The 15,519-nt window shown below is 51.8% G+C and overlaps 1 protein-coding gene across 1 annotated transcript in view; it reads left to right on the top strand.

The window, feature by feature from the left end:
- HRH2 (histamine receptor H2) overlaps window positions 1-15,519 on the top strand; it is a 50,689-nt gene that overhangs the window by 17,466 nt on the left and 17,704 nt on the right. The window contains 1 exon segment of the mRNA XM_055436750.2: window positions 9,642-11,242. Coding sequence (XP_055292725.2) covers window positions 10,167-11,242 — 1,076 coding nt within the window. The 5' untranslated portion in view covers window positions 9,642-10,166.

Raw genomic sequence — 15,519 nt, 5'->3', positions numbered from 1 at the left:
GCCCCCTTCTCCTCCTGCCCTTCATCCTTCCCAGCATCAGGGTCTTGTCCAGTGAGTTGACTCTTTGCATCAGGTGGCCAAAGTATTGGAGCTTCAGCTTCAGCATCAGTCCTACCAATGAATATCCCAGGTTGATTTCCTTTAAGATTGACTGGTTTGATCTTCTTGCTGTCCAAGGGATTCTCAAGAATCTTCTTCAGCACCACAATTTGAAATCATCAGTTCTTCGGTGCTCAGCCTTCTTCATGGTCCAACTCTCACATCTGTACATAACTACTGTAAAAACCATGGCATTGACTATAGGTAAAAATATTCCCAAGGTCCCAAGGGACATATGGTGAAGGAAGTCCTTCCCACACCCTTGGCTCAGCCCCCAACAACCCCCCTGGAAGCAGCCAGCCCCTTCTCACACGCGCCCTTCCTGGACCAGTCTGTGTGTCAGTGCAAGAGCACGCGAGCACGCACACACTCCCCCTTTAGCATGTCACACCCCACACATGCAGAAAACATTCCACATCAGCCCCAAAACCTGCGATAGTCCTTTATTTAATTTTAATTTTTTTATCAAAGTACAGTTGATATATGGTATTATGTAAGTTACAGGCGTACAATATAGTGAATCACAGCATTTACAGTGTATCCTTGTAGCTTATTTATCCATAACAGTTAGTACTTCTTAATCCACTGCCTTTATATTGCCCCTCCCTCCCCTCCTTCTCCCTGCTAGTAACCACTAGTTTGTTCTCTGCATCTGCGAGTCTGCTTCTTTTTTGGAAAACAGCAAGGAAGTTTCTCAAAAAACTAAAATTAGAGCTACCATATGACCTAGCAATATCACTCTTGGACATATATCTGAAAAAAAAACCCCACTAATTTGAAAAGAAACATGCACCCCAGTGTTCGTAGCAACGTTATTTACAGTCACCAAGTATGGAAGCAACCTAAGTGTCCATCAACAGATGAACGGAGAAAGAAGATGTGATTCATATATACCGTGGAATAGTATTCAGCCATGACAGAGAAGGAAATATTGCCATTTATAGCAACATGGATGAACTTGGAGGGTGTTATGCTGAAGTGAAATAAGTCAGACACAGACAAATACTGTATGATATCACGTATATGTGGAATCTAAGAAATATGAGAAACTGGCTCAATTGTCCTTTAGATGATTGCATTGCATGCTGTCACAGGGACTTGAACACCATTTCCAGGTCATATGATGAATTCCTCAAAGTGCAACTGCTGGGTCAGTTGTCTGTTTTTAACATTCATGGGGTTTTCCAGGCCCCATAAGATGTTGTCTTCTGCACACACACACAGCTGTCACCTGCCACCACCCACAGCATCGCCACAGCATCCTCCCAGTTCCCATAGCCCTTGCTGCTCCCCACACCCTCCGTGGCCCCTGCTCCCATCTCTAGGCAGTGTCTGGCAGTGTCTGAACTGCTGGAGGCTGGACCCGCCTCACCCTTTCGGTGCACCCCCGGGCCCTGCCCTGCATCCCAGGCTCCCAGTGATTGGGTCCCAGAGAGTACTGCCAGCCTTTATGAAGTGGCGTGGCCCCCACCACCTGGCCTCTAGTCACGCTGCTCAGTACCTTGTTCTCCAGCCACAGTGGGGCTTGGAAGGCCCGTCTTCCCTCCTTCAAGAATGAGAGTCACCCTGCTGACATTGCTTCCACTTCTCAGGCCCCTCTGGGACTCCTGAGTGGGCAGCGCTCCTGGGGGAGCTGACCCTGGGGCCACCCTCTGATGCCTGCAGCATCCAGTACCCAGAACATTCGAAATGGCGAAGTGATGGGGTGATGTTCTGGGACATTGTGGCTCATAAAGATGAGGAACTGCCTGCCAGGGACCCAGTGACCCCTGCCTCTCATTACCGGCAGTGATAACTAGGAGCAGCAGCAGGGCCCAGTGAGGCCTCCTGCCACCTGTGGCCACCACACCCCCCGGCCCCTGATGTCCCCACAGGACTGCTGGACGAAAAGTCATCTCTGGCCCTCCAGTCGTGTCAATCTCCACTCAACCCCCCAACCCACCCCCAAGGGTTCCTATGGTTCTGCGGACATCCCCGACTCTCTGCCTCCCAGTGTTTGGAGCAGCTGTCCTGTTTGGAGCCCGCCCATCCCGTTTTCACTGAGTGACCCTTTTCCTTTCTGTTCAGATCTCAAATCACATACCCTCCAGACCAGGATGGGTCCCTCCACTGTATATCACTGTGGCTCCTATGCTTAGTCACTCAGTCATGTCCGACTCTTTGTGACCCCATGGACTGTAGCCTGCCAGGCTCCTCTGTCCATGGTGATTCTCCAGGCAAGAATACTGGAGTGGGTTGCCATGCCCTCCTCCAGGGGATTTCCCAACCCAGGGATCGAACCCAGGTCTCCCGCATTGCAGGTGGCTAAGCCACCAGGGAAGCTCAAGAATACTGGAGTGCCTATCCCTTCTCCAGCAGATCTTCCCAACCCAGGAATCAAACTGGGGTCTCCTGCGTTGCAGGCGGATTCTTTACCAGCTGAGCTACCAGGGAAGCCTGTGACTCCTTACACTCCCCCTTTATAGAACTGTCAGCATACTTCTGTTGAATCAGCAGCTCTGCTGTGAGTTACTTCATGTTTGCCCCACCACCACCATCACCACGCCGTCATAGAAGCTCCAAGATTTGTCTTCCACGTTCACCGCTGTCCCCTGGCATCCAGCACAGTGTCTGCCCTCGGATCCACTCCCTACATATATAGAGCATGTGTGAATGCAGTTTCCTGGCTATGGGGCTTTCAATAATAATAAAAGGTAATATTTTTGTTATTATGAAATATTATTCTTATACTATTATTATATTTAATGCAACCTGCCATATGCCAGGCACAGTGTTTTACACACCTTCGCTCTCTGCATTTTCACAACCACCAAGTGAAGAAGAACATATCATTAGCACCATTTTACAAAAGAGAAAACTAAGGCTCAGAGAGGTTGCAGTCATATGCCCAGGGTCACCAAGCTCTTAAATGACAGTACTGAGATTAAAACCCAGATTCATCCAATGTCAAAGTCCTTGTCTTTCAGCCCCTGGGTGTCCTTTCACTTGTAGGCGTGTCAATTTCTGCACAATAAGGATCAAATGATCTACTCCATAGGCTTGCCCACTGGCTCCCCCAGAAGCCATTGTGTGCTCCCCTAGCACACAATAGTTGCCTGCTGAATATCATTGTCTTTTCCTGTTGTAAATGATTGCTTGGAGAATTAGATTCACCTTCCAGTTTGAGTGAGAAGCCCAAAGGAGCTTTAATTGATTCCTCCAAATTGCTAGCTACTCCCCCAATGATTTTGTCTGGGGGTTAGGTACTAACCCTTTTGCAGTTCAGTTCAGTTCAGTCGCTTAGTCGTGTCCGACTCTTTGCGACCCCATGAACCACAGCACGCCAGGCCTCCCTGTCCATCACCAACTCCCGGAGTTCACTCAAACTCACGGCCATCGAGTCGGTGATGCCATCCAGCCATCTCATTCTCTGTCATCCCCGTCTCCTCCTACCCCCAATCCCTCCCAGCATCAAACTCTTTTCCAGTGAGTCAACTCGTCGCATGAGGTGGCCAAAGTATTGGAGCTTCAGCTTTAGCATCAGTCCTTCCAATGAACACCCAGGATTGATCTCCTCTAGAATGGACTGGTTGGATTTCCTTGCAGTCCAAGGGACTCTCAAGAGTCTTCTCCAACACCACAGTTCCAAAGCATCAATTCTTCGGCGATCAGCTTTCTTCACAGTCCAACTTTCACATCCATACATGACCACGGGAAAAACCATAGTCTTGACTAGACGGACCTTGGTTGGCAAAGTAATGTCTCTGCTTTTTAATATGCTATCTAGGCTGGTCATAACTTTCCTTCCAAGGAGTAAGCGTCTTTTAATTTCATGGCTGCAGTCAGCATCCGCAGTGATTTTGGAGCCCAAAAAAATAAAGTCTGACACGGTTTCCACTGTTTCCCCATCTATTTCCCATGAAGTGATGGGACCAGATGCCATGATCTTCGTTTTCTGAGTGTTGAGCTTCAAGCCAACCTTTTCACTCTCCTCTTTCACTTTCATCAAGAGGCCTTTGAGTTCCTCTTCACTTTCTGCCATAAGGGTGGTGTCATCTGCATATCTGAGGTTATTGATATTTCTCCCGGCAATCTTGATTCCAGCTTGTGCTTCTTCCAGCCCAACTGCAAAAGGGGAGCTTCATTTCACCTCTTAGTGAAAAGGGAAAAAAAAGTGGACTCAATTTGATAAAAATGATGGGAGAAGACCCCAACCCCCAGAGTAGTTAAGCTTCTAGAAGGCTCTGCTCCTTTGTTGGCAAACCGAACAGACCATCAGTGGCATCTCTTGTAGGATTTTGTGGGTGGGCAGCAGTGAGAGGGGAGTTGGGGCATTAGGCAGACCTGGTGGGCCTTTGGGCTATACCTCTGCTGTGGGGGTGACCTTCAACACTTCAAGCCCCCGTTTTCTTTGCAGTCACAGGAGAGGATTGAGCAGGGTCCTGGTGTTCCAGATTCCACCCACCACAGCACATTCTTAGGGAGACACACTTCGATGAGGAATCACCAAGGACTACATCCAGCGGAGAATTTCCCAAGGGCCCTGGAAACTCAGATTTCTACCCAGTGGAAAGTTAAAGAACCTCTCTCTCCTATGCACCTCAGAAATCACAAGCCTCTACCAGAGGTGGGTATAAGTGGGAGGCAGAAGTAAGAGAAGATGGAGCAGGTGCCTCTGGAAGATCTGAAAGACTTCCTGGAGGAGGTGACAGAGACAGCCAGGCCTTCAGGAAAAAGTGTGAGTTCTCCAGGCATGGAAGGGAAGAGGGGCATTCCAGGCAGTGGGAATAGCATGTGCAAAGGCACAGAGTCATAATGGGCCTAGGACTTTTAAAATCAGGAGGAATTAAATGCCACCAGAGCTATTTCTCCAAGTGTTGTCCAACTAAACGGCACCAGGCAGGCAGGAGCTAAAGCTAAAGAGAAAAGACAAAACCAAGTCACACACAGCCTTGATCTTGATCAAGTCAAAGATCTATCTGTACTTAGAGACGACCAAGGCTGGTCATCGGAGGTGATCAAAGCAGACTTCCCCATTCAGAGCCCAGCAGAGTGGGTTTAATACACATCTGTGAGCTCACTGCGGAGAAGGCAATGGCAAGGCACTCCAATACTCTTGCCTAGAAAATCCCATGGACAGAGGAGCCTGGTGGGCTGCAGTCCATGGGGTCGTTAAGGGTCAGACACGACTGAGCGACTTCACTTTGACTTTTCACTTTCACACATTGGAGAAGGAAATGGCAACCCACTCCACTGTTCTTACCTGGAGAATCCCAGGGATGGCGGAGGCTGGTGGGCTGCCGTCTATGGGTGGGGTCTCACAGAGTCAGACACGACTGAAGCGACTTAGCAGCAGCAGCAGCAGTGAACTCACTGAGTGCCTTTAACACACTGAGCTGTGGCTGCTCTTGAAGGCTAATTGGCCGCCATGGCCTCCCAGAGGTGCTTGATGTGATGAATCAGACTCTGAGCAGGGCACTGCTTTTTGTTATGGCTGCATTTGCCAGGTGACGACTGTAGATGAAGGTCAGAAACCTCCCCAGAGGTCAGTAAGGGGTACAGCAACCCATGAGCAAATTCTTCAGAAACTGCTTTTTTCAGAGGCTCTTAAGGCGAAAACTGAGACGACATAAGAGGAAGCAGTGTGACACATACAACTGCAATATCTGTGGTCAGCCTGCAACACCGGGACAGGAAGAGGCTGAAGCCGGTTTTAATGAAAATTCCATATCATTTTCACACACACACTCACTCTGTGTCCCCTGGGCCTCTCCCTTAGACAGCAAGAAATGCTTGCTTGCTGGCTGGCTGGCTGGCTGGCTGGCTGGCTGGATGGAAGGACAGATGGCTAGGTGGATGGAAGCTGGAGACAGGTGGTCTAGATCCAGGCCCTGCTTGCAGACAGACACTAAGCCATATTAACAAAGCCAGGAGCCAGCAGTATGAAGTGAAAGTACAAGTGTTAGTTGCTCAGTTGAGTCTGACTGTTAGGAATCCCATGGACTATAGCCCTCGGGGCTCTGTCCGTGGAATTCTCCAGACAAGAATCCTATAGTGGGGTGCCATTCCCTTCTCCAAGAGATCTTCCTGACCCAGGGATCGAACTGGGTCTCCTGCATTGCAGGCAGATTCTTTACAGTCTGAGACACTATAACTCAGCACAAAGTACAGGAGAGGATGCCCCTGCCTGAAGGCTTCAGGGAGACAGAGGTACAGGGATCTGCCTGCTTTTTGAAAGTTTGCTTTACCTCACTTCTCTTTCACGAAAGACCTACATTAGTACCTGTTTTGTACCGAAAGAAATCCTAGGAGGATTTTTGCTTTTATGAAAAAAAAAAAAGGTGAAGAGCAAAAATAAGGTTTGTTTGGCGGTGAGCTGTTATAGAGGCAGCCTGCATGCACGCCCCCCAAGCTCCTTCCCTGGGAGCCACATTCAGCATCTCAGCATCAAATTGTGAACTGTGTCTGAGCATCTGTGCTTTATCTTGATTTATTTTGTGCGTCCGTTAGCAAGATGGGTCCTAAGATAACGTCTTCTTCACTTTACACCATGTTGGCTTTTGAAACGTTTCAAAACAACACCATGCTTTCAGATGGTGGGGGAGGGTGTGGGTACCTGTATCTGAGCTAGGCCTTGAAAAGGGCGTCGTTGACTGAAGACAGGGAAGAACAGGACTCCGAGTGAAGAAGACCGCAAAGGCAAAATCAGGAGGGAAGAGAATGAGTGCATCTGGGCGGAAGTCAGGGCGCCAGAGTGGCATAGGGAGGGAGACAACTTTAGGACTATCTGCTGAGATCCACTTGGAAGGACAAGTTGAAGTCTGTGCAAGAGTGGGCCTGAAGGCAGCTGGAGGGACGTGAGCTGAGTCTGAATCCAGGCTCTCCGGCCACTTACTAGGGGTGTGACATCACTGGGCCTCTCTGAGCCTCGCTGGCCCCCTCGTGAGCAGTCATTGTGAGGCTGAGATCTTTCATTTAATATGCGTGAAATCACCTTGCCCAGGACTCTGCTGTAGTGCAGATGCTCCATCTTGGGTTGAACCGTTCCCCTGCTGATAGACACTCAGATCATCTCCCATCATTTGCCACTTGCCAGCCTGCTTACGCAGACCTCCTTGCTCATGGCTCTTCTCATGATGGTGGTGGTTGTTGCCACAGCCTAGGTTCCCAATAGAAAGCGTTAGATCTAAGTGATCTAGAGGGGTGTCCACTACATAGTAGAGATTTTGAAAGAAATGAGGAAAGGAAGTATCAGAACAGTGTCCTACATGTGTCTGGTACAGGCAGAGCCTCTGAGAAGGAATGGATGGTCCCCTTAACACCAAACGGTCAGCAAAGTTCACCTTCCCAGTGTGAAGGCTTGGGTATGCAATGATCCAAACAGTTGGCCCTTCCTGTGTAACTCAGAGCCCTTGGTTTACTGCAATAAGCATTGTCATCGCTTTTAAAGTTTGAAAGGAAGGTTCAAGAAAGTGTTTTCTATATTAATTGTGATAGTAACAACGATGGTGATCATGGAGACAGTGATCTTGGGGCCGTGACCTGAAGGGCCATGACCATCTAGGGCCATCATTCTACCCACAAAGCTCCACACGATAGCTCCTGCCTTCTCGAAGGTCACTGGAAACTTCTTGGACTTAGGCTGCAAAACAGAAACACAACGGAAGTGGCTGGTCTGTGAAACTCCAGGAACTCCATGAAGAAAGGAGCCAGTGCTTTCTTTGAGGTGGTTGCGGCCATGGCCCCAGCACCTCAAACAACAAACACTGAGCACGTTGCAGGTTCTGAAAGAAATATTTGCTGAAAAGAGCAGAGAGAGGGAGGTGACAGAAGGAAGGAGGGAGGGAGGGAAAGAAGAATTAATTTTTAATTATATGAGAGGCCAATTTGCTCAGCTTTGAAAGTTTTCAAACGTTAACTAAAACATCAGTTCAAAATACCTAAACCTGGCTATTAAGGAAACTCAGAGGAAATTTTGATCAGAAATAGGGGTTCTCAAAACAAAAAACAACAAACAGTCTTGCTGTTACCCCCTCCAAAGTTAATTAAGTGTGGCAGTTAACAGCCGTACTGTTTGGGCTATTTATGTAATGAAAAGATCTTCTAAAAATAATACTTGGAGGCCCAGCCTGCTCGTCTAGGTGGCTGAGCCAGCTGGAGTGGCAGAAGGTGATCAGGAGCCGTGATCCCCGTGCCGACACAGCGGTTGTGATTAAATGATGCCTTTCTTATTCAGACTGCAAAACCACTTCAGGCCAAGAGCCAGGGAGAGACTTCATCTTTGTCGCATGGCATTGAGCTCCTTCCTGAGAGGAGGTCCACTGTCAACTTGATTTTCTCCATACTCCCAGACCCCAGGAGATTACTGCTGACTGTTCTCTGGAAAACCAGGATCCGCTTGAGAGAAAGCGTCCAGGAATCAAACAGGGCCTTAGCTTGTTTTGCATGGATCAGAATCATAGAATATCACCACTGAGAAGGAATTTAACCTGATACTTAACCAACAGAAGCAGGGCGTGTGCAGGTATTCCACTGAAGTGATGTTTGATGTGGGACCAGAGGTGGAAAGGAAGAGGGAATGGATGGAGGGAGGAAGGAAGAAACTAGAAACTGTCGAAATACCTGTGTTAGAGTGGTGATAAACAAACCACAGCCAGCCACCCCAGGGACTGTTATGCAGCTGTTTGAAAGGCTGAGTGAGGTCTGCACCCGCTGACCTGGAAAGGGAGGTTGAGAGAGATGCCCTGAGCAGGGGTGGGGCTGCAGTCGGCAGACTGGGACAGCAGGCTAGATCTGGCCCTCTCTTTGGTTTTGTGCATCACGTGAACTAAGAATTGCAATTTTACATTTTTTGCCCAGAAATTGCTTTAAAGAGTTTGAGAAAAATTCAAGAGAAGAAGATTTTGCCACACATGAAAACGATGTGACATTCACATTTCAGTATCCATAGTTACGTCCAGGGTCACTCATCTGCACATTGTTTGTGGAGATGCCTTCACACGAAACAGAGTTAAGTAAATTGCAGCAGAGAGCTTGCAGGATACAAGGCAGAACATGTTCACTAGCTGGCCCTCTCCTGAAAAAGCTGGTTGACTTCTTGTTCAGAGTATGGTGACATTTTATAAAGCTAGAGTGTGAAACACTGTTCTCAGCACTTGGCAGAGTCAGTGTATTAACGTTGGCTATTTTTTTCATTTATTTTATCATTTATCCGTCATAGGCATAATGCCTACCGGTGGAGCCAGGCCCTGGAAACCAGCAGTGACCAAGCAGATGCAGCCCCTGTTTTCTCAGAGTGTCTAGAATCTCTAATATAAACAGTAAAAACATGAGCCCGTCCTACTGTGTCTCCTGTGATGACTTGGTGGTCAGCCCCTCGCATCCCGTCTCCCTTCCTCCTCTCACTGTATATCCTGATTGCCCTGGTCCCTTCTAAGGAGAGTTGCCGGACTGGCCTCCTTGTGTCTTGGAGTGAGGTCAAGGTCTAGAAGTGTTCATTTTGAACTGGGTCATTCTCTCGGTCTGGTTTCAACATGCTCAAAACTCCATCTTTGTGTTTCTAGCTCACACTCTCCAGTGGACCCCAGAGGGCGAGGCAGCCGTGCCGGACGCCCATCCCGTGGATGGGGGCAGCCATCCTCCATGGAGAAGGCTGCAGCCATAGCGCCGCATGAAACCTCCCCGATGAAACCAAAGCCACCTCCAGACTCACGCCCCAGTGCCTCAGTCTCCATGCAAAAGCTGGAGAGTGGAGCTGTGTTCAGTCCTGGTGGGAAGCCGGCTTTGTCGGAGGCAATTTGAGGACTGCGGTTTGAACCAGGAACCTTGCTTCGAGAACTAGATGTCCCTCATCTTCCTTCCTACTCATGCCCCCCACCTTCTTGGAGATCATTTTATTTATTTCTAGAAAAAACAGCACTAGCTCAGTCCCTGGCGCCTCCCCGCATTTGGATGCTTCTCTCAGCTCTGGTGGGCAGCCTGGAGCCCAGCGGTGGACATAATTGGTCTGCTGGGGAGCTGGAAGAGGAGCTAACACAGGCCCAGGGCGGGGTTGGGGGGCACAGGGGAAGGAGCCGTAGGGACCCAGCATGGCGTCCAATGGCACGGCCTCTTCCTCTTGTTTGGACCCCGCCGCACTCAAGGTCACCGTCACTGTAGTCCTCACCCTCCTTATCTTCATCACCATCGCCGGCAATGTGGTCGTCTGCCTGGCAGTGGGCTTGAACCGCCGGCTCCGCAGCCTGACCAATTGCTTCATTGTGTCCCTGGCCATTACTGACCTGCTCCTCGGCCTCCTGGTGCTGCCCTTCTCTGCCTTCTACCAGCTGTCCTGCCAGTGGAGCTTCGGCAAGGTCTTCTGCAACATCTATACCAGCCTGGATGTCATGCTCTGCACGGCCTCCATCCTCAACCTCTTCATGATCAGCCTTGACAGGTACTGTGCCGTCACGGACCCCCTGCGCTACCCCGTGCTGGTCACTCCGGTCCGGGTCGCCATCTCCCTGGTCTTAATCTGGGTCATCTCCATCACCCTGTCCTTCCTGTCCATCCACCTGGAATGGAACAGCAGGCCTGAGAACCACAGTGACAGTCACACCACCCCCAAGTGCAAAGTCCAGGTCAACTTGGTGTACGGTCTGGTGGACGGGCTGGTCACCTTCTACCTGCCGCTGCTCGTCATGTGCATCACGTACTACCGCATCTTCAGGATTGCCCGGGAACAGGCCAGGAGGATTCACAATGTCGGCCCGTGGAGGGCAGCCACGCTCAGGGAGCACAAAGCTACGGTGACGCTGGCTGCCGTCATGGGGGCCTTCATCGTCTGCTGGTTCCCCTACTTCACCGTGTTCGTTTACCGGGGGCTGCGAGGGGATGGCGCTGTCGACAAGACCGTGGAAGATGTGGTCCTGTGGCTGGGCTATGCCAACTCGGCCCTGAACCCTGTGCTGTACGCCGCGCTCAACAGAGACTTCCGCACGGCCTACCAGCAGCTCTTCCACTGCAGCCCCGCTGGCCACGACATGCATAGGACTTCTCTGGGGTCCAACAGCTCTCAACTGGTGAGGCATCCGGGCCAGGGACCCAGGTGGCCGGAAGAGAGGCCCCTGAGGCTCCAAGTGTGGAGTGGGACTGAGGTCACGGCCCCCCAGGGAGCCGCAGACAGGTAACTCCCCAGCAGTTTGCGCGCGGGACGGAGCGTGGTGGAGGGGAGGGTCTCCCCGGGGTGACAGCCCCTCCCCAGGTGCTGCCTCGGCTGCTGTGTACTGGGAAGCCTTCATGAGCACTTTGCAAACCTTATGTTGCTCCATCCTCCCAAATGCCCCCTCAGGTAGAACTTTTGACTTCTGTCTTCAAAAGGAGTGAGTCAGATCTCAGAGAACTTTGCCAGGGCCTCACACACAGAGCTCGCATCTGCAGAGTGCCCCTGTCTCAGAACTGGTGGGCCCTCTCTTCTAGCTGCCGCATCCTTGCAACTGGGGGGCCTAAGTGTGAGGCTCAGCTCTGTCCACTTGGTTAGTGGTCACAGGCGTTCACTTAAATCTGCCGACAGCCCTCAAATAGCCAGGCGCTAGTGCTGCCGCCAGGGTCTTGGATCAGAGACCCCATTCAGCCCACAGTCTTGAGCATCTGTTATGCACCAGCTCTCACTTTGTGGGGGCTCAAGTGGGAGGAGAAAGAGGCTTGGCTGCATCGGGAAGGCGCAGCCTTGAAAGCCAGGCTTGGGCATTGCAATTGTAGGTCTTAGGGGAAGATAGAAGGATTAGAAGTTAGGATGGGGGTTGCCCAATCACCTCTGTGCTTTGGAGAGAGGACTCTGGTTGTCCCCTCAGACATGGACCTGAATAATGAGACGGGGACATCAGTGAAGGGGGATGTGGGACTGCTTCATAAAAGGGAAGAGAATAGAGCAAAATCTAGGAGGCTAGTAAAAAGTGGGCTTGGAGACCATTGGATGTCTGAGACACAGGACATGCAAAAGAGAGGAGGCCCCATGACTCCACCCTCGAGAGGTACCCTGGCTGAAAAGAGAAGGTCAGAACTGAGGTTGAGATAAACTCACTTGTGACAAAGCCCCTGAGAGGTATTAAGGGAAACCTCCCCAAAGACTTGAATGGCTCGAGAAAGCACACAGTTGGAGAGAAGGTTCACAGGTCTTAGCGAGGTCCATCTAACTGTTGAGAGGAATGAAGGATGCTGGTAGAATACCTGACACATACAAATGCTCAGGAAAAGTCACCCTCCTTTCTCTTCCCACAGACCATCCCTTTGCCCCCCAGAATGCTGGTCTGTGTGAGTGATCCATCCATCCATCCATCCATCCATCCACGCATCCATCCATCCATCCACTCATTTGCAAACATGTGTCCACTTCCCATCACATGCCAGCAACCGTGCTGGGCAGCAGGGATGCTGAAGTGATGTTCTGGTGTCTGCTTTGACTGACAGGCGTAGGAATTCCGCTGCACAGCCTCATCTTGGCTCTGCGGCTGGAGCACACCTCTGCCCCTCTCGGGCCTCGGTGTCCTCCTCTCATGGAGTATGGCGTTTGTCCTCAAGCAGCCTGCCCTGCTCACCTCCCAGAATCACCCAAAGCACACGGGAACCAGGGGATGCAAACAAGCTCTGCGAGCCCCCTGGCAGGATACTTGTCTGCTCTCGAGCCCTGAGCACTGGACTCAAGAGAAAAGCTTGGATGACCCCTGCACACCTACATCCTCTGGGTGCTGGCATTGTGGGGACAGAATTGCCCAACTGGACTCCTTGGCCTTGCGTCCCTCTGGCCCTTGCAGCAGCTGGGTGTGGAGTGTGGGTCCCAGGTCCTCCCCTGTCCCCTGCTATCCTTCCAGAACGAGCTTCATTGCTCCTGCATCCAGCCTGCTCCAGGCCTCCCAGCCTCTAGATTCTTCCTCTTCAATCCATCCTCCAAGCCGCCCAAAGACATGTCTCCAAAGTGCAGGCCAAGAGGTCTGACACTGGATGAGATGACCCTGTCCTTCCACGCTGCTTCATTCAGGAAAAGCATTCTCAAGTACAAAGCTAATTTAGTTCACAGAGCAAAGGACAAAGCACGGAATGTACACTCAGGAAAAAGCCGTTGACACGGTTCAGTCTGGTCATCATTCCACCTGCTCTTGTGCTAACCAGTGGGACCCGGGTTAATAGGCTGCCTTTACCCCCAGATCCTTAGGGAGACATCCAGTAAGCACCCACCAGCAGTGACCAGCCCTCATCGAACACCGGTTAGGTGCCAGTTTTACCTTGGCCGTTATTTCTGTGTATTGATCTTTCTGTGACAGCGTCTTATCCCAACCCCTCCCAGGTGCTGGGTTGCAAAGGGAGATAAAGCCACTGTTGCCACCTGTAACTGTTCACGGTCTGCTTGAGGAACAGATGCCACGGTTCAGCGCTGCATGTACTAAGCCTTGAGATCCAGTGTGCAGGACACCCAGAGGAGGCAGTGACGGCCCAGAGAGCCTGGGAGCAGCCGTCTAAGCTGCGCCCTACATGCAGATGGGAACGACCCTCCAGCTGGTGGTGCCGGGCCCCCGTTAGACTCAGGGCCGCAGCTCATTCTCTGTACTGCCCTGGGAAGCAGGTGTTTAGCTTCCCGTTACAGATAGGGGGATCGAGGCTTGGAGAAATGACGCAGCCAGAGCCAAGATCTGAGCAGAAGCAGAAGTAGCAGCCCCGTTACTGAGTGTCCTCCGGGTGCCCGGCACGCGGCGGGCAGTCAGTGTCCACCTCCTCTTCTGGTCATCACCACCACCCTGGCTGCCAAGGCCAACTGAGAGGCCGGGCCTGCCTGGGTCACACGTAGCAGCCGCGGAGCAGAGGGGTCGGGCAGAGGAGGTGCTGAACCGGCTGGAGGGCCTCGTATATGGTTGTGGGAGAGGGAGTTCAGGAAGCCAGGGACAGCCAGAGGTTGCATTTCCAGTGGAGGCTGCCAGGGTGATCGGGGACTTGTGTGACCCTTTGTAAGGCTGGCTCCCAGCTTCCCTGATGACCGATAATGTGTCCTTTCTGCTCCCCATTTGGGCGCAAAACCCAGTGCTGACCTGGCAGAGAACCCTTATTGCTGCCAAAGGGCTGGGTGCCCTTGGTTGCTGGTGGTGGAGGTTGGGAATGAGGCGGCAGAGGCATGGCACAGTCAGCCAGGGGAGGCTCCAGGAGGGAGTGGCTGAGCTGGACGGTCCTCCCCTCCCTGAGGCGACCTGCAGCCTCCTCCCCAGCAGGATGCTCCATCTGCCCTTTCCTGACCCAGGTGGCCGCCTTAAGCTCGCCCCTCATCACCTCTCCCCTGCTTTGACCCCAGGTCCCCAGCCTCACCTGCTCTGCTCCACTGACCCTGCTCAGTAAACTCCACTGCTTCTACTGGAAACAGGCCTGGGTTAGCTCCCAAGGGAGGGCCACTGTAACAAATGACCGTGAACTTGGTGACTGGAAGCAACACAGATTTCTTCTCTGCTAGTTCGGGAGACCAGGAGACTGAGACCGAGGTGTGGGTAGGGCGGGTTTCTTCCGGAGGCTTCAGGGGAGAACCCGCCTCCTTGCCTTTTCTGGCTTCCGGGGGCCGCCGAGCTCCTTGGCTTGCTCTGACCTCTTGCCTCCATGGCCACGTCTCCTTCTCCTCCTCTGTCTCCCTCCTTCCTTTAACAAGAGAACTTGTGATTACATTTAGGGCCCACTGCGGTAACCCAGGATAACTTCCCCATCCTAACGTCCTTAATGTAATCACGTATGCAGAGTCCTTTTTGCCACGTAACGTTCTCAGGCTCCACCATGAGGATGGAGACCTCTGGGGGCCCATGTGCAGCTGTCAGGAGCCCCAGCTCCCTGACTTAGCATGAGGATTAGAGGCCTTTCATGATTTACCCTGACCACCTCCTGACCCCATCCCCAGGCCCACAGCCACCCTCCAGCCCCTTCTGCCCTCACCAGAACAAAGCACTCTATGGGTTCATTCACACACACTTACTGAGAATTTGCTACATGCCAGCATTGTTTGAGGGTGTCGCATTGAGCCAGAAAGAGGCCCTTGTCCCGGGGCGGTGTTATTCTAGCGCAGTGGTTCTCTGAATGCGGGCCCTCGGCCAGGGGCAGTGTAGCTGACACTGGCCACACTGCCTTATCCAGGCAGAGCTAGGATTCCAGTCCAAACCCATCTGAACCCAAAGCCCGGCTCTTTCCATGATGAAACACTGATGGGACTTGAGTTCAGCCCAGACTCAGTGCTAGTCCCATAGACAGCAGATGGGAAAACTAAGGCCCAGGGACGCAAGCAACCTGAGGCCCAGAGCAAGTTAGGGGCGGGGCTGGAAGGAGACCCTGCTTCTCTGAATCCCTGCCCAGGGATCTTGAGTCCTCCCCATACAGTCAGCCGCGCTGTGCTGTCTCCCAAGGCAGGGAGAGAAACTGAGCATCAGAGTATCTGCGTCTCTC

Source organism: Moschus berezovskii, chromosome 9 (assembly GCF_049115385.1).
Source record: "Moschus berezovskii isolate FMDL1 chromosome 9, NW_MosBer_1.0, whole genome shotgun sequence".
In the NCBI taxonomy this organism is placed as follows: Eukaryota; Metazoa; Chordata; class Mammalia; order Artiodactyla; family Moschidae; genus Moschus; species Moschus berezovskii.
Note: the sequence above shows the minus strand (reverse complement) of the source record. Positions and strands in the feature narration are given on the sequence as shown.